Source organism: Chaetodon auriga, chromosome 8 (genome assembly GCF_051107435.1).
Source record: "Chaetodon auriga isolate fChaAug3 chromosome 8, fChaAug3.hap1, whole genome shotgun sequence".
Lineage (NCBI taxonomy): Eukaryota > Metazoa > Chordata > Actinopteri > Chaetodontiformes > Chaetodontidae > Chaetodon > Chaetodon auriga.
Genome location: NC_135081.1, coordinates 12,828,506 through 12,847,757, shown reverse-complemented (window position 1 = coordinate 12,847,757; position 19,252 = coordinate 12,828,506). Strand labels below are relative to the sequence as shown.

At 41.8% G+C, this 19,252-nt stretch overlaps 1 protein-coding gene across 7 annotated transcripts in view; it reads left to right on the top strand.

Annotated features, from left to right (window-relative positions):
• LOC143324633 (protein MTSS 1-like) overlaps nucleotides 1-19,252 on the top strand; it is a 52,259-nt gene that overhangs the window by 28,708 nt on the left and 4,299 nt on the right. The window contains exons 4-15 of one of the 7 annotated variants that reach the window (XM_076737311.1): nucleotides 3,186-3,270; nucleotides 4,619-4,710; nucleotides 4,925-4,999; nucleotides 7,005-7,016; nucleotides 13,045-13,202; nucleotides 13,373-13,480; nucleotides 13,703-13,800; nucleotides 15,473-15,602; nucleotides 17,097-17,210; nucleotides 17,607-17,852; nucleotides 18,106-18,318; nucleotides 19,084-19,243. In XM_076737311.1, coding sequence (XP_076593426.1) covers nucleotides 3,186-3,270; nucleotides 4,619-4,710; nucleotides 4,925-4,999; nucleotides 7,005-7,016; nucleotides 13,045-13,202; nucleotides 13,373-13,480; nucleotides 13,703-13,800; nucleotides 15,473-15,602; nucleotides 17,097-17,210; nucleotides 17,607-17,852; nucleotides 18,106-18,318; nucleotides 19,084-19,243 — 1,491 coding nt within the window. Of the gene's footprint in view, nucleotides 1-3,185; nucleotides 3,271-4,618; nucleotides 4,711-4,924; nucleotides 5,000-7,004; nucleotides 7,017-13,044; nucleotides 13,203-13,372; nucleotides 13,481-13,702; nucleotides 13,801-15,337; nucleotides 15,603-17,096; nucleotides 17,211-17,606; nucleotides 17,853-18,105; nucleotides 18,319-19,083; nucleotides 19,244-19,252 lie in introns of all 7 variants that reach the window. The other 6 variants (XM_076737309.1, XM_076737312.1, XM_076737310.1 and 3 more) reach the window with 6 other exon arrangements.

Genomic DNA, 19,252 nt, shown 5'->3' with positions numbered 1-19,252 from the left:
AAGCGTCTGTGAGTACTTGTGTGTGCTTTGGGCTGGTTAAGTGTTGGTGGTGCGGGGATAATGACAAGCCTCTGAAACAAGCATGTCACACAGCAGCTATTTCTACTGACAGCCAGCTATGCCACTACACACACACACAAAGCAGCGGTCCAGCCTGGCAGGGAAGCAATCGAAGCGTGTGTGTGTGTGTGTGGTAGACAACTGGAGCTGCCAATGCAGCTATTTCTATCAAGGGGTCACTTGGTGCTAGACAGAGTAGAGGATGTGTGTTTGCAGCCACTTTACCCTGAGAGCAAGAAAACAACTTTCCGCAAACAGTCCAGATTGGCCTGATATCCACCAGCATCCTAACCATTAACACCTTTTTCTGACTGCATGTGATGTGTGAGTTTCCAGTTTCACAGTAACTGGCAGTCATGGTAGAGGCCACATTGACTAGCTACCTGATGTGAGAGGGAGACAGTCTCTTTCACACATGGAATATGAGATATTGTTGAATTATATGGGATGAGTTCTTTGCCCTACCCATCTCTTGAGCATCGCTGACATCTGCAGACAAATCTCTCTAGTATGCTAGTAGTACTCTCTCAAACATGACCCGTTGAAAGGAATGTGCCTTTCAGTGGAACTCAAATGGGAATGAGGTTATTAGGATAATCTCCCAAAATCTGAATTGAGTGTGAGCTACAGTTTAGTTTTTCTACCACACCCATAATGGCACACCTATGTATGTAGCCAAGAGCAGATTTTGTTTTTCTTCTCTGCCTCATATCAAATCCAGGAGTGCGGTTGGGGTAGCAGCCAGTGAATAATCATCTGAAACCGAACTCTTCCCTTGACTCTTCCCATGGGCCAGAACGCTACAGTAGGTTTCTAATAAAAAAAGGTTTGCCAGCTGTGTGGCCTTCCTGTGGCACTGTGGCATCTATCAGCCACACCCTTAATAATAACAAGCAGTCATAGTAAGGGAGAGGTGGACAGATGGATGGATGGATGGATGGATAGGGTGACTAAACAAGTCAACACAGAAATGAATGAGCGTTATGGGGTTGTATAACAGAAAGGTCTTTTGTGGCATGTAGTAGCCACACCCTCTTCAATAACATGCACACACAGTAAAAGAGGAATGGATGAATGAATGGAGAGAGAAAAATTGGAGGTCATGATGGGCTCAGTGGGACATTAAATTATGTATTGTTGAAAGGTACAGGAAAGTTGTAATTTGCCATGTAGAATAGCGTAATTCACTATCACCCTGTATGCCTGTGTGTTGCAGTTTGTCTCTGCTTTGCCAGCCCCTCACTGAGCAGTCAGAAGCACAGTGAGCTGATTCAGGTCTGTTAGAGGAGCAGGACAGATGCAGATTGTCTGAAAACCAGTTCTTAAGCTGTTCATAATCACACAGCAACTGAGACAAATGACTCTGCTCAGATGCTCCTCCACTGGTTTAGCTTTGAAATGGGGACATGGTGAGATGTTTCGTCACTCTGATGCATGCTGGGTCAGTCTGGCAGATATACACAGAACATCGAAAGACACAGAATCATTTTAGTTGAATTTTAATTTAAGCCACTTGAAACCGCAATTTCAATTTGAGAGTTTGTCTCAATTTACTAATGTGTCTCCTGCTCTGTAGGGATTCTCTGTTTAGAGGATTTCTTTTTTCTTTCTTTTTCTCTGTAGCACCCCAGTCAGCATGAGTGAGTGTCGTAGGCCAGATCATCAGCCTCTTGCACTTGTTCTGACAATTGTGTGTGTGTGTGTGTGTGTGTGTGTGTGTGTGTGTGTGTGTGTGTGTGTGTGTGTGTGTGTGTGTGTTGTGAATCTTGAGTGTGAGTGGGTGTGAGTGAGTGACAGCTCTGTGTGTGTGTCTCTGCATGCAGCAAGGACTGTGCTGACAGCAGAATGGCCTGCTCTGTTGGAGGGGATTCACACTTCACATCAGATCATCACAACCAAACTGTCTCACACACACACACACACACACACACACACACACACACACACAGACTGAGTATCACTCTGGTTCTGATACACTGAACAGAATGTCACAAGGACTCCACACATTTTCTTCCAAGATCTCTCTGCCCCCACGTTCTCTCTCTCTCTCTCTCTCTCTCATATATGGGCGCCCGCACACACACACACACACACACACACACACACACACACAGTAGCGCTTCATTCCCACAGAGAGCCAGCTAGTCATACTGGGCAGCCAGACAATACTTCTGTCAATCATCGTCAAGTCCCTTCTTAACTGTCGAGCCTTAGGCCTTCCAGTAGACACCTAGTTAGCCTGTGTGAAGGAATCTGACACTAGCCTCAAGCACATTTACAAGGCTCCAGCTCCAACTTCCAATCACTTCTCTTTACTCTGAACATGTGCAGTTCGTAATTTGGTGTTTCCCACTGATTCCCACAGTTTTCAGCCAAAGTGAGGCGACTGGGGTCAGTGAGTGTTACATATGTTTCATTTAGAGTCTCTCAGTCTAGTATAAAGTGAGTTAATTCACAACATTAGCTGACTGTTGTATACTGTACTTCAATAGAATTACCAAACTGCTTTCCATTCTTACTACTTCTTTAAGAGGCATGTTTGATGATGAATTGTGGTCAGCCGAGTTCAGTAGCATCTTTTCTTTTCAAATTTAAATCTAAAAACCTATTTTAAAATCTTAATGTCTGTATGTTAGCTCTGTGCTATATGATTCTGCTAAATGATGCAGCAGCATTCCTGCAGTAATGGGAATTTGCAGCAGCCTGTCTGTAGCAAATGCCAAACTTTTTGATGGCCTTTCAGGACAGACGGTGAATCCCCAAAACAGAGTTGGTGGCTGAAGTGAATATGATGCATTTGGGATTTCTCTGTTTATTTTTACTTTCGTGGACATCAGTGTCACAGAGGGTAAAGTTGAAAGAATATCTGTTACAGTCTAAATCACAGTGTGAATTTGCCCCCTCAGCCTTCCTCTCTGGCTTTTCTTGCCTCTAGTCCGTATTGTCAAAACTGTACATTCAACTAATATTTTCATGTGGATGGTTTGAGCACCACTGATATTTTCTGTATATCCTGTCCTTTTCCATTAAGTTGTAGTGATGCTGATTCATATCTGAGGTTTGATTGTATAGATGAGTGGGTGATTTATGATTTGTATATTTTCTTCTTTTTGTATGTGTTTCAGGTGGGACCAGAGACATCGGATCAGCATTGACCAGGATGTGTATGAGACATCGCAGCATAGAGGCTAAACTCAAACAGTTCTCCATGTAAGCAACACTACACATAATGTATCGATGTGCTGTTTTACCCTTTCTTCCTTTCTCCTCAGCCATAGCACTATCAATATTTACCAACACAGAGGACCTGATATAATATAGCCCTTGTGCAAGCTTGGTGAATGCTTGGCTAAGATGGAAGAGGGGTTGGTTGGGAGGGGGGATTTCATTTTTGGGACCATGTCAATAAGCCCCATCACAGTGGTTTGGTTAATCTTAAAAAGAAAATGTTAACAGGGGTTCATATGTCCCAACAAAACCTACCCTCAGCACACACCCTGCCAATTTCAACTGATGCAGCAGTTGCTTATAATGTGATTCTCAAGTTCTGCCAAAAGATTGTCACACCTAAACTTTTTAAACTTTCAAGTCAATTTCTGTTTGGGTTAAGGCTGATTTCCTTTTGCAGTGTTTCCTATATTGTGACTCACAGTTAGTGTACTTTGAACCAAGTTGCTTCCCTTACAGTGAAACACCAATAAAATGGTGTGGGTGACAATGTCCCCTTGTCATGGGATGCTGAGAAAGAGATGATTTGTCTAGCAACAAAAGCAGCTATAGTGTTTTAGTGCAGTCACACACACGAACGTACACACACACACACGCACTCACACACACATACGCTAAGCAGACAAGGGGCTCTCTAATTTTGGTTGGCATTTCAGTAGAGATTCCTTTTGGATCTCCGTAGCATGGACTGTACACACACACACACATACACTCACACACTCTCACATACATACATACATACATACACAACACACAAACACACTCTCACTCACGCACACATACACAAACATGAGAGAAATGTCTGCAGGAGGGAGAAGTCTAATTATAGTGTCATGCACTAAGCCTGCAGCTGCCTACCTCTCATTCTCAGCCTCTTAAACACACTCACAAATACATCACAAATACAAGATGGCCACAGTTGGGTAATGATTGACAGACATGACTGCACAATCCTCTTACTTCCTCCCGTGACACACAGTCAGACATAAGCAGACTTTCATTTCTTTGTCTCAGTTTTTCTTCCTTTCTGTCTGTCTGTTAATGATTGACAGACAAGACCACACAGTGACAGAAAGGCAGAGCAGACATAATGATTTTTATGTCTGATGGTCTGTCTGCTACTTTACAATCATGTGAAAGATATACTGGCAGGTCTCTTAAACTCCATTTGTATTTTGTGTTGTGCAAACCCAAGCAGTTATTGTTTCAAATGAATTCCGAAAGTGTCAAGTTTAGATTTTAAAAGGTTGGTCTTGAATATCTACTTAGAAATAGTGTAACTGATCAAGCTGACCTTGCAGTAGAATGACAAATCCTGTTGTTTTCATAGGGGCTTCCTGGAGGGTCTAATCAACCCCCTACAAGAACAGATGGAGGAGTGGAAAAGGGGAGTCAACACTTTGGACAAGGACCATGCTAAAGGTAGGGCAAACAAATGTAATCATACACAAGAATGTAACATGACTTACTTACTTTGACATCAGGCTACATCTTTAACATTTTAAAGCAATGCAAAGTGCAAATGATTTAATAATGTTGTAATTCAGCTCCATTCACATTGTTTTAGATTATTACCAAGCGCATGCACTTTTTCCAACTGTTATCTTATGGTTTTTACCTTGTATATCTGAACCAGAGTATAAAAGAGCCCGGCAGGAAATAAAGAAGAAGTCCTCAGACACACTGAAACTTCAGAAGAAAGCAAAGAAAGGTAAAAAAAAAAACACATTTTTATTCAAACCAAAGCTTACTTAATGAACAAAAATGACACGTGCAGTTCATCTGATAATGATGGAGACGAGTCTTTTTTTAACAGTCTTGTACCTACACACTAAAAGTCTGACCACAGAGTATGAAAACCAGATGAACATCACAATATATACTGGATTATTATCTGTATTGTGCAGACAAAAAAAAAGCTAAGTATTGGGGTCACACATTTAACGACTTGAGGCATTGTCTGCTAAGCCAGTGAAAGATATCCGTCTCAACTGTCTGTTAAGAGAATTTGTTCAGATTCAGTTCTCAGAAAACAAACAACTGAAATGCTGTTGTTATACTCTACTAGTTGGCATATTAATCAGGAAGTATGAAACTTGAGTCTGTTACGCCCCTCACACTAAAGACTAGCTATACACTACATGTCTTTCACGCAAAGTAAGGAAAGGCTCAGCTTCTTCAGTCAGTGCTTATCCCATAGCTGCATAGCAGTTTCTACCCACACTAGTCAGACCGAAGAAAGATGTTGTTTTCATTCACCTCTATGAGAATCTCACAGTAATCTGTTTTTTGGATGGCAATACAGCTAAAATTAGCAATCTGTGGTCTGCCTGCTCTGTCAAGTAGTTTACATGAGGATAGAAAAAAGAAAACCAGAATACTGGTGCTGTAGATGGTTTTATTTGAACACTATATACCTGCTCTTTCATAGTATTTCAATTTAGTTTGAGTTACATTGCACTTGATTTAAGACCTCCATTTGTAAGAGGTCATGATTCAGGACTAAAGGAAAAATCAGATTATTGAAATCACAAAAGGGTTCAGTTGCAGAAACAACTTGTGAAGGAAAATGTCATCTTTTATTTCAGATAGGAAAAAAGGAAAATGCCCGAATTGTATATATGACGTTTTCAGTAGACAGCAGTGATGTGTATAGAAGAAGTTTGTCCTTACAGATTAGACTTGTGCAGATCTAGTAAGGCCAAACATTACCTTACTTGGTGAGCACTGTCTGAGAGGGCAGGAGCTTTTTCCGTCTGCAGTTCTCTTGGCTCACTTTCTACATAGGCATTCATGAACCTAGAGCAAAAATACCATACACAAAAGGGAATTAGATGAATTGGCTTCCAGTATGTTTGGGATGATGATAGTTTCAGGTATGAATCGGTCGATGTACAAACCAAAAAAAAAAAAAAAAAAGATCAGAGGTTCTTTCTACTCGTAATATACAAAAGATTTAGCTTACACTATACAGAGTAATCAATACTAATACTGCCGCATAAGACTTGTGTCCCCCCCCTACATGACTTTGATTATCATTAAATGTTGTAGGTATGAGGTCAAGACAGACTATACATGCACTAGGACATTTTTGAAAACATGTCCCCCAAAATACTATTTTTTGTTTGTTTTTTTAAAGCAGTTGTCCTGATGAATTTGAATTCACTGACTGATGGACCAGTGCCCCAGTGAGAAAGGAAGCAGTAACCCTAAAGCCATTGTTCAGATGTTTTATCTGTCCGTCAGCATAAATGCAGCAACGTATCAGCATACTGTTAATTGTTAAATTAATTGAACTAACTTGATGGAACTGTTGAAGTATCAACGGGATTTAAGTGTTATGATCTTACCTAAAGATCTCATGAATTTAAAGAGAGGCATTCCTGTAAAGCATAGCCTGTTTTTCTGCTTGAATTTGTGCTAAGATCTGCTAACACATACAAAAATGCATATGTGTATCAAACTGTTCTGATACTGGGGGGGAAACACTTGACAATGTTATTTCTTAATTTAAAAAAAAAAAACACTGGTGCATTGTTTTGGCTTTACATTTTTCTGAGAGTACAGTGCTTAAACAGGCATCCAGACACATCAGACTGCACCTGTAGGTGATGGATTAGTTAAGTGCTGGCAGTCTTTCAGTTGACTTGGATCTTTTTCCTCTCCCTGTCCCCATGTGGTTCCGATACCATCCTTCTCCTTATGCTGCACTGCAGCTGATAATCTAGGTAAGTCTGTTTGTGGAATAGACACACTCTCCAGGTTGTTGCTTATGCTATAATGTTTAACCAAGGATCTTGGTTGCATTGTGAAGAAGCCTCGATGGAGTTTTATGAAAAGATGAACGATGTATGGATACTGCTAAATATTTGCATGCTAAAATTTCATCCAGATATATGTCAACAATGGTCACATTAAGATATATTGTCTGTGAATCAGTGGTTTCAGTAAACACTCGAGTCCTAAGTTACATTGATTTCTACCAAATGTTCTGTGGTGCCCATGTTAAGTGTGGTCCATGCTGACAAGTTTCTGTTCCTTTGCTCTGTTCACACACACACACACACACACACACACACACACACACACACACACACCTTGTGTTGTTTTTAGAGAGCCACCCAGTGACAAAACTGCTCAAGGGAAATGTTGCCAGTGCAAAACTTTTTAAAAAATCATTCTGTTTTAAATGCTTTTTGATTTTCTTTCCTGTGACAACAACCTGTCCACACTGCAGAGTTGTAAATTAGACAGTAAAAGCAGGTGATTCAGACACTTTTGACTTTACATTTAATTACATGCACAGGCATTTTAAAGTTGTAGGTTCCTCTACAACTACTGTGACTGCAGATTATGGTAAAGTGCAGGTTATAGCCAACAATCCATATTACCCATGCACATCCAAATACCATAAAAGGCAGGTACCAGATGAACGGAGGACAGAAATTAAATCACGAAGATAAGGTACGCACACTGTCGAATCCTTATATTCCCTTAAGGTGTACCCCTTAAAATTGTGGAATACATCTCTTGATACAAGCAAGCACTCTGTTGCTGACAGCGGTGAAATTATTGTCCTTGTTTCCTATAAACTGGAAAGTCACTTCATTTTTTTGATGTAGGGAGCATAAGGGCACTTTCGTAACCGAACTGCACATGGCTAACCTAAAAAGTCTGCAAACTCACTGACCTCTATACCACAGAAACACACACAGACATTTAAATCAAGTTTAGGAATCAGCTACTAGTTTTAGTCATACCACTTAGAAGAAGAGCACGCCATTTTCACACAGCAATAACACCCTGTCTGTCTGCTCGTGTTCATGTTTGATATGTGTCTCGTGAGGGTGTTTTTCTGACCTGAGACCCCAGCCTGGCTAAGAAACACCCTGTGCCTGCAACCTAATGCAATCATTGGTCATGTGAAAGCTGGAGCAGCTAATCTCATTTCGCTGTATGTGCACATGTATTCACATGTGTGCAGACCGTGCAGCCCCCCTCCATTTCCACCTTGGCTTAGTTGAGTTTGAGTAAAACAACTGTGCAATATCATTACAATTTCTTAAACTTTTGGTAGATTTTATGTTTAAACCAAAGTATGATAAAACGCTGATAACAACATGAAAAGGCTAACAAAAGGAAAAAAAATAGCTACTCATCTACTGAACATGTGCTGTACAGTATTAGTCTGTGTATCACTTCAAAGGAGTCTTTTTTTCTCTGACTCACCTATCAGAACTTCTCCTTGCTTCCCTTGGCTGTTGTGTTTGAAGTGTGGATGAGCAAATTAACCAACTAGTCACATTAAATCATACTTGGCTGACTGGTAAAGTGCATTAGTGCACATCAGGTTGTGTTTTGTTCTTGCCGTAATTTGATCACTAGTGTGTTTAATACCTGGATCAGACTACGTGTTTTTTTTTGCCATGTCAGATCCAATGATGACAGTGCTGGTGGTCTTGCGTACCAAGAAAGAAAAAACATCTGTGGATGCGCTATAACATTAAAAGCAAATGCAAGAGACAGCGTAAACTTCCGTTTTACTTTTTATTTCCACAGTTATTTATTCTACAAGGAGCAGGCTTGGCTGTGTTGGCTGCATCAAACTGGCTACTTTAACGTTTGATCTGGAATCAGTAATGATAAGCATATTTCTGCAGTTAGGACAGGGGATAATGTTATGACAGCAGCTACTTGCCGGGCCGATGAAGTGCCTCCACTATTTCTCGCCAACATTTGTCTTTTTGACTCGGTCATGGTATTCCCTTGAGGAAACGTCAAATAGGCAGGGGTACTGTTGCCACAGCTCAGCAAACTTTTCCTCTCTTTCGTTGTCCCATCTGACAGCAGCAACCTCAGTATCCCTCCTCCTCCTCCTCCTCCTCCTCGCCATGGTTACCTAACTGCACTCTGAATTGGTAAACACAGGAACATGTTGTGGGAGATGTCACACTTGGTGTGTCGAGACAAAAAATTCTGACATGCTAGTCTTCGTCGTCAGGGTGTCGTGGGGCGTCCCAGATCAGGTCATGTCACTCTACATGGGTATAGACATCTAATTGGTGTTCATGATCAGCCATGATGCTGGTAATTGGTCAGCCTCGACAAAATCAGACTAGATTTGTGTAGTCTGAATCAGACTACACAGACATTCTTGTACACAGACATACTTGTATACACACACAGGACATCTGCAGTATATCAATCCTTTAGTCATCCTGAGGGTGTAAAACAGCTAGACAGTAATATGGATCATCACAAGCGCTAATTGTTCCTAATGGAACATTGAAATGGCTTGTGAAATGTTTCAGGATGGATTTGTTTACAGTGCAATCACAGCCAACTGACCTTTAATGAACCTCTGTGTTTGTGGTTAAGAGGGGAGAGGAAGCAGGGCCTTGTCATTCACATAGTTGCACAAGCACAGATATAGAAGTTATGGTGCAGAGACCAGGAATGTGGACAAACCCAAGAACAAGCCATAGTAGAGACAGTTGTAACATAACAGAAGCTTAAGTTCAGCACTAACAACCCCTCTACTTTACCGCAAGTTGACATCTCATGCCAGGATGTGCCTGCATTGTCTAAGCACGCATGTGTGTCCATGTCAGTGTGTGTGCAACCCTCTCCATTCCTGCAATTACGTCTTTTACATGGACACTACCAGCTGACTGAGTAACAACAGCAGCTTTTGGTTGAATGTTCGAACTGTTTTTCAGTCTATGTGTGTTCAGTTGAAAGTAGTTAATAATATTTAGCCTTTATGGTCAGATTCCATGTCAGTGCTGTGAGTATCATGAGTATATGTATGTTTGGAAATGGTGAGCTCATGATTTGCTTTTAAAGGCCTGAACTCAAATGTCAGTTCACAAGTGAGGAAGAAGTCCATTTGCTCACATCTGCAGAAAACATTTTTAATGTAATTAAATGAATGAAGGGATAAGGTGGTTGTTAATGGGTCAACCTTTAACAGAAGTACATGTGGAAGTAATGTGATGCTGATTGTGATAATGTTTAGAACTACTCAAGATACTCATGGGGCACTACCAAAACAGTAACAAAGAAAATATTTGGCTTTCCATCTGTCTCAGACAGAGTACCTCAACTTACAGTAACAACTTTCCAAAACCACTGTGGTTATGTTGAGAATACAGTCTGCCAGGACTTGAACTAGTGGGAGACAACCAGAATGCAGTATGCTCCCTGGTTTTACTGCATGCCAGGGAGACACCACAGCATCGCTGGCTTTGGTACTTGAAAAGCTACTTTTCTACAATGAGGCCAAGTAAGGCTTCAAGTTTAAAATGGCTTTATTCATCTTGAAACAGAGTTAAAGAAAACACAGCTGTGGTGGGACAAGACTATTTCACTGAGAATTACAACAGGGCTTACATTCACTTAAAGTATCTTGTGCTGTCTTGGCAGGTATGGAGCATTTTACCATGAATAATTGAAATTCTGTAGTTTCAACAACAAAAAGTTTTACTTGTAGTATGATGCGCCTTTTTCATTGACCAACTATTTCTAACTAGTGATTAAAACATTATTTGTAATGTCAACCCAGCTCACAAATAATTTCCTTGGCAACAAGACAGAAAAAGATTGATTTTTCCTAGAAGGAAATGAATAATACTGAGTTTGGTCCTGCAATGGAAACCAGACAAATGAGTGAGGCCTGTCTAGCCCTCTCAGGCTCAGACATACAGCCAGTTCTCCACAAAACCTTATACAATGTAATTGTCTACTTGTCTGCACACAAGGGGGCCTTTGGATCTATATGAGACTGAAAATATATACTGCAATTTGGACTTTCCAGTCTACAATCCATCTACTGCATCATGGTCTCCATAGTGTAATATAGTAAGAAAACACCCTTAACTCACATTCCTCACGGCGTTACACAAACCAAACCAAGCTTTGTAAATGGATTCCCTATATATGGAAACTCAGTTTGTCTGATTTTGTCAACAACCATTAAGTTCTATGGAATGTCTACACAGGACACTCATATTCTTCTCACTTTGGGTACAAACAGTGTCTTATAAGAACTTCATCCACCTAAAACACATACTTCATGTTCAACTAGTTCACTTGATATTAACAGTCAAACTTCAGTGATTAAAACATTTGGTCAGTTCTCATTAATGTCAGCTATTGTGATGCAAGTGGGGGCATAATGACAGTGAGTGTTTTCAATTGATGCTTTTCCATCACCTTAGTATTTGGGTGAGTGCGTGAAGCCATTGTTAAATTGTCATTTTCATTGTGGTCTAGTCTACTAATGGACAGAGAAAGCAGTGGAAACTGAGCTTTCCACATGCTGTATCATGTATAATACATAGTATAGACTGTACTGACAGAGAGAAAAGAGCTCATGGTTTGTCCTCAACATCACTCACATCCTTATGTTTTACATTTGAGGTGAGGTGATTTGCCTGTGCAACTCTATCTGAGTTTCTTTACTACCGATTTGCATGATGCAGGGCCTCGCATCAAATGTCAACGAAAGAGGCCAGTTTGCTATCTTTTCCCAGACATAAAAGCAGGCAGACAGACCACAGAGTTGTTCTCTGTGGGCTTAACCTTGATGTATCAAAGTCAAGACTCTGTGTGTGTGTGTGTGTGTGTGTGTGTGTGTGTGTGTGTGTGTGTGTGTTTGTGTTTAAGTGTTGTTTGAGTGGTTAGATAATGCCTTTGAGGCCCACTGTATGTCAGCTTGGGCAGTCGCCAGCCTTCCTGCCTCCATAGAGAACTCAAGAGTGCTTGATTTGGCTTCAGGGTATCCTCTCTTAAACACACACACACACACACACACACACACACACACACACACACACACACACACACACACACGCACACACGCACACACATACACACACTCCTGGACACACAGTGTTGAATAACAGCATAACCTTGGGATTATCATTGCTCTTAGACAAAGTCTCCTTGATTTACATATGCATATCCCAACCCACATATAGACAGCACAACGACCAGGTAATCCTGGAGATACCTTGCACACTTCATTCACATGTCATGCGTGAAAGCACAGATAGATAATAAGATAATAATAATAAAGATAATGCCTTTGAGGCCCACTGTATGTCATCTTGGGCAGTTGCCAGCCTTCCTGCCTCCATAGAGAACTCAAGAGTGCTTGATTTGGCTTCAGGGTATCCTCTCTTAAACACACACACACACACACACACACACACACACACACACACAGTGTTTAAGTGTTTGACAAAGAGTAATGGAGTGATAGTCAAAACTCACTTTTTGCTATCTCAGCATAATAGATTGAAGGTTTTCAAGACAAGCACCACTAGATAACCTTCTCGCCACCTCTGAACAAGAGACAGAAAACACTTCCATGACAAGAGTGGCCCTTCATGTGGAAATGATAGCCAAGAAGTAGTGGAGACAGTCAAATGCTGGCGCTGAAGATAACCATGTCCACAATGAAAATGTAGAACAGTTGTAACAGTCCAAGCCAAAACCAGGGAGAAGTGATGAAAATCTAAAACACCTGCTACATGAACATATTGTCTCTGATTATTCATGCATGTTACAGTTACATACCGCTACTCTTGTTGGGGAGAAAGATGAAGGGAGTTGTCATGGTCAAATTTATCTCCTTGATTTTTTTAACATTGTCAAGTAGTCAATAAACTAGTCATGTGTTTCTGTCTACGTTGGTAATTGCATCTTGTAATGCTGTATATATTCTCTTTGTGTGTCTGTTTTGTTTCCAAGGTCGTGGTGATATCCAACCCCAGTTGGACAGCGCCATGCAGGATGTCAGTGATAAATACATTCTGCTGGAAGAGACAGAGAAACAGGCGCTGAGGAAGGCTCTGATAGAGGACAGACAGAGATTCTGCTCTTTCGTAGCCATGCTGCGTCCGGTAGTGGTAAGTACAGTGGGGAGAAAGAGAGAAATGAGCCTTCAGAAAGCATTCTGAGAAGAGCAGAAGGTCGCGTCACTCCCATGTCTTTGCTTTTTGTTTTAATCCCGCAGACTGGAAAGATGCATTTTCATGCTCTCTACTTCATCACACTGCTAATAAGTATATTCTTTCAGGATGAGGAGATTTCAATGTTGGGAGAGGTCACCCATCTCCAGACTATCTCTGATGACCTCAAAGCCCTGACCTCTGATCCCCACAAGCTTCCTCCTGCCAGTGAACAGGTGAGGAAAAATATCAAAGATGAAACCATCTGTGGACAATGACCTAAAACTAAAACAACTAACCTTCATCTCAGTCACAATACAAACCCTTTTGGTTGTGTATTACTTATTTTTGTGGGGGGGTTTTTTTTACATTTCTTACGTTACATATAGCTTTGTTCAGTGCCTTTCTTCTTCACACGTTTGACTGATAAGTATGCCTAACATTTCCCTCCCTCTCAGGTGATATTGGACCTGAAGGGCTCAGACTACGGTTGGTCATATCAAACACCACCCTCATCCCCCAGCACCACTATGTCCAGGAAGTCTAGCATGTGCAGGTAGGCTCCTACAGCCAATCATAAGACTTGTAGCCACATAGAGAAAGAGACACTCTTTCTTTAAGCACACATTTACCTGCTGTACCTGTAACACCTTTCTGTGATCCAGTGTGCTTTAAAAATTAGCAGCCTTTTGAAGTGAAAGTGAACAATGTCTGTATTTGGATAAGATAGAGATTATATTATAGCATGACATGTACACACAGGATCTGCTGAACTCAGCAAATCTGTCCTGTAAACCCCATCAGTGGTTATGAATGCTCTTGGGTGACAGCTTGCATCAGTGGAATGTGTTTGGGAACAAGGTAGAGAAACACTTTTGTGCCACCCAGTGGTCAATATGAGCTGGACTTTGAAAGTTCTCCTTTTTACTGATAGTTATTAATTACTTCACCTTGTTGTTAAATATAATTAAAGCAAAACTACAATGGTGAAGAAAAGGCACACAGATGTTTTTATAGCATGTTTAGTGGAAAAATGATATTCGGAAAAAAATATATATATATATGAGGATTTGAGGTTGGACAACTTTTAAAGAATTGACAGAAAAGTGGACTTTTTGCTGTTCAGACCATGTCTTCTACCTTCTGTCCTCCCTCCTTTTCATGTGTCTCCCAATGATTTTTCCTGAACTGCTCTGGTTTAAAGTTTTATGCCTGGGTTGTGTATTGCTTTGCATTTGTCCTGTTAAAATCTTGCAACATCAATTTTGGGACTGTGGGGTTTCTATGATTACATCAAAACTACAAATGACCTGTCGTGATGAGAATGTTGAAAGGCCTTTCAGACTGTGAAAACATTTTAAACCTGCTGTACAGGAGCAATTTCAGTCCAAAACAGGTTTATTTCTTGATCCTGATATGGGTGATTTCCAAAGCTTTTGTTTTCCAATAATCACTCATGAAACTGACAAATCATCGTGAGACAGCCGCTTTTATGATTTGAATTCTTTGCAATTCAAATTTTTTGTACTAGAAGCTTAAACTAGGTGTAGTTTTGCCTTGTTCTAGTGCATTTCATTGTCAAGTTTGTACACAACTTGATGCATATTGTAATTATTTTTCAGAGTACAGAATTTGCAATATATCATTTTCGCATCTGCTTCAGATGTTCGAATTGTTGCTTTAAAGTCTCAGTTCACACAGTAATTAGGCTGTTTTTGCTTTCCCTGAGTGTTCTGTGTGAATATGTTCAAAACGCTGTCTTAAAGGCATGAAATGTTGTGATTTCCTGCCTGTAATTACTGTCATTATGATGTCATACCTCTTATGTTGGTTTGTTTTGTTGTTCTGACTCGATCGGCCTCAGTCACTGCCTGTTGCATCTTGGTGTGCTGAGTTAATTGTTTCCCACCCTGTCTCCTCCACATTCCCCCAATCCTCTGCCTTCATTCCCTCCTTACTTTTTCTTTTATCCAAATTTCCTTCTTCTATCCATGTCTTTGGGTGCACTTGATTCTCCTTACCCCACCTGTCACTGCCAAACTTCTCCTTCCTCTGGTCCTCCCCTCATTCCTCACCCCTTCCCCCTTTCACAGTAGTCTGAACAGCGTTAACAGTAGTGACTCCAGGGGATCCAGTGGCTCTCACTCTCATTCTCCTTCCTCCTCTTCTTCCTCCTCTTCCTCACACCACCTCTTCCACCACCATCACCCCCGCCATCGGTACCGCAGCTCCACGTTACCACAGCAGGCCCCAGCTCGGCTCTCTAGCATCTCCTCCCACGACTCGGGCTTCATTTCTTCATCACACGACCAATACACATCGTCCAAATCATCCTCGCCCATGCCAGCTGAAACAAAGGTAAGCAAAAACCCTCAGCTACCCACACTTAACCACAGTTGTTGCTCTAAGTATGTACACATGGTTGAGACAGGACTATAAAACCACATATGCTCTATGATTTACAAGTCATTGTAGTCAGAGACGGAGAGAAAACCCCAAATCAGCGATCCACACAACTATTTTCTCACACATCTCCCTAGCCACGAAGAGAGGCCAGTTAGCTGGCAGCAGTAAATGTATGCGATCATGGTGAAGTCATTTGACTGCTATTATTATAGTATAAATGCACAGGAAATTAGTCTGCATCCATTCTAGCCCAGGGCAAAACAGGTCAGCCCCATCCTGCTATTAAAGAGTCCACCACTGTGACAGACTGTGGTTTGGTTAAACTTGCAGGGGCTTGATCATACTGCGTGTTGTATTGTCATTAAATATATCACGGTAAAATGACATGTTGCAGTGTCAACAGTGTGTTTTACGGGCACTAAGAGTCTGTGTCTATCAGCAGGTCTCATTCTGTCAGTTTTATCTAACCATCTGACACAGGGTTTCAGATAATCATCTTATGCGATAGACCAGGGGATTGTAGGCGTGGGGTTTGTGGTTTTGACATCAACCATGAGGGCGGCTACATTAGTTGATGTTTTGTTAACTCGCCAGCAACCACAGTTCCCCTGTCCAGAACACATTGGTATAGTTAGACTCCAAGTTTTTATGATGCAATGAAGGTGGTTTGGCAAGTCCATACCCGACCCATTTACTGTACAGTCTCAGGAATCAGGCCTCTCTCTGCCTTATTTTTGGTGTAGTTACCATAGTTGGTGTTTGAAAGAGAACTGTCTCATGGCTACACATGGCTTACAGTGGTTTACTCCTTCACCCGTGGCCAATAAGGCCGAGCCACGGCTCACACATCATGTGGATCTCTTTAATATCCATCCATTTTCAGTAGCCACCTCTATGCAGGGTGATGTTCTATAGCTGACCCCAATCCTTAATCTTCTTCTGGAGGGCAGCCCCGAAAAGATGATACCCAGCAGACATGGATTAAGTATCATATTATTAATGCTGATAAAATAACCAGGCCTTTAACCACTAATAGATCCCTTTTTAAATATCATGCGACGCATCTCAAGTCTGCGAGGATACTTTCAATAACCTAAAGAAGAAGAAGTTTGCCCATGCTTCCCTTTAACAAGCCTCTAACACTGCTGATGTCCATTAAATTAATGCTGGTATGACTCCCAGTGCACCTTCTCTGCAGCCTCTTTAGTCACTTGGCTGTACTCACTCACTAACTGCTGAGAGCTGTGGAAAAGTTGCCTCTGCTCTCTAACAAACTGCTTCTCTCTGCTGGTCTCTGTCTACCTGCTGACACGTCTGTCTTTGCAATTCTTCCCCTCTGCACATGTCTGTCTGTCTCAATTTCTCCCAAACACCCTCCCTCCCTCTCCTCCTCTCTGCTTCTGGTCTTGTCTCACTGCCCACTCGCTGCTGCCCTCGCTGTCCCAGCCTTGTCCCAGTTCCAGGTCCTCTGAGGTGTCAGAGACTGGGCAGCTTCACAGTGACTGCAGCTCCCCCTGTTCTTTAGCTGCTGCTACTGCACCTCAGCATGCTACTGACAAGGTGAAACACACTCATCCACTATGAACCACTCTTTCACATAATTGTCTGTGCTGTACCACTTGCTAAACTTCAAACTTGGCTGTACATTGCATCGACTTGAGTTTATGACAGAGATGTTTAAGGAACCTCTAGGCTCCCCGCCATGTGTATCCATTTGTCCGGCTTCCCTTCAGTTCAGCGATTGTGACCATTTCCTTTGTTCTGCATTGACGTGATCAATGTGGATTCCTTGTTTTATTTTGTGTTCCTTTAAATGATTTCTCCTCGGTGATGTTGTCTGATTCATTTTTATTTTCCACTGTTTATCATTTCAATAATTTATCCCATGGTGTGTTTGCTCTTTTTTGTGTGTTTCTGTTATCATCCCTCCTCCCACCGGCGCACACACACATCCAGTTGTCCAATGGTTTTGACCACTATAGTCCAGCCAGTTCCCCCTACCTGCACAGCAACGGGGGGAGTTTGGGCTCAGGGTCAGGCACTGCCTTCCCCTTCTTCCCTGCTTCCTCCTCATCATCCTCCACCTCCACCTCCTGCCCCACCCGTTCATGGTCACGGCCCGCCTCAGCCTTGCTGCCAGACTACCCTAACTACTGCACGTTGGGCCCCATGGTGCCCTCATCACGAGTCCCCAGCTGGAAGGTTTGTGCATCACCTCGGTCTTGAGGATCAGCGTAGTCCCACGCTCCTTGTCAACAGTTTGTTCAGTGTGCAAGCTTGTTCACTTTATACTGCTGTTGAATGTATAAATCTACTATTACTTCTGTAATACTTTGATTAAATCTGCTGACTTTAAAACTAAGAGCTGAAAATAAGGGGGAAAGATTTTGAGGTGCTCATCAGAAGTCCATCAGAGAAATGACAAGTATCGACCCTGACGTTGCTTTGTTTACAGGACTGGGCTAAACCAGGCCCTTATGACCAGCCCATGGTCAACACGCTGAGGAGGAAGAAGGACAGGGAGACCCCAGCTGTAGTGGACACTAACGGTAGCGTGAGCAATGACAGCAGCCCAGCCTCCATCCCAACCTCAGCACCAGCTCCGGTTGCGCTACAATCGTCAGCATTGGTGGAGGAGAAGAACAGGACTGTAGCTGCACCTCTCAAGGTAAGTTTTAGTTTCATAACTGTTTCTGTTTTCTACCGTAGCTCTTTGTTTGAGTGTGATTAACATAGTCTGCTTTCATTTAGCCAATCGGGCTCTGTTTGGTTGCTTATCTAATCCTGTTTATATCACATATTCACTGCTATCTTCAATTGCCTGTTCACATAATCTGTATTATTACCTTTCTTTTGTTCATTTAGACTTTGGTGGTGTTAAAAAGTCACTGTTATAATAGCAACTTGTGAGAAGTTTGCTGTTAGCTTTAACAATACTGTAGGATCTCCACTGATTGTTGATTCATCTGATTTATACTTTTTGCTGGTTTGTGGTCTGGGATGCAAAGGAGCTCCATATGATTTCAGACATTTTATCCACTATTTATATGCCTCTAGCTCCATGTTTGAAAACATTAGTACTTTGCTGCAGCTGCCTGCAAAACATCAGAATTGTTCAGTTATTTAATTACCTTTTAACTCTGCCAGTACTGGACGAAGCACATTAACATAGGTCAGTCCACATTTAATGCCATCTGTGTGGGTTAAGGTTCGTGTGACCACATATTGAACGTCCAGCAGGCCAGTGTTTTTGCAGTCACGACATTTAGACCACATGAATGAGCCTTGCACTGCTAATGTTCCCATCTAATCACTTTAATGAGTTGTACCTAATGCTTTTAATGACTTAAATGAATTGTACCTGGCTGGATCCAGACAGCCAGACCTTCAGACTCTATTACCTAATGTTTTTATCATTGGGTGTTTGTCACAGGCTGGTGATATTGAGGCCCATGAGGAACTGGCTCTGGCCTTATCCAGGGGTCTGGAATTGGACACCCAGAGGTCCAGTAGAGACTCCATCCAGTGTTCCAGTGGCTACAGCACGCAGACCAACACACCCTGCTGCTCTGAAGACACAATACCTTCACAAGGTAACACAC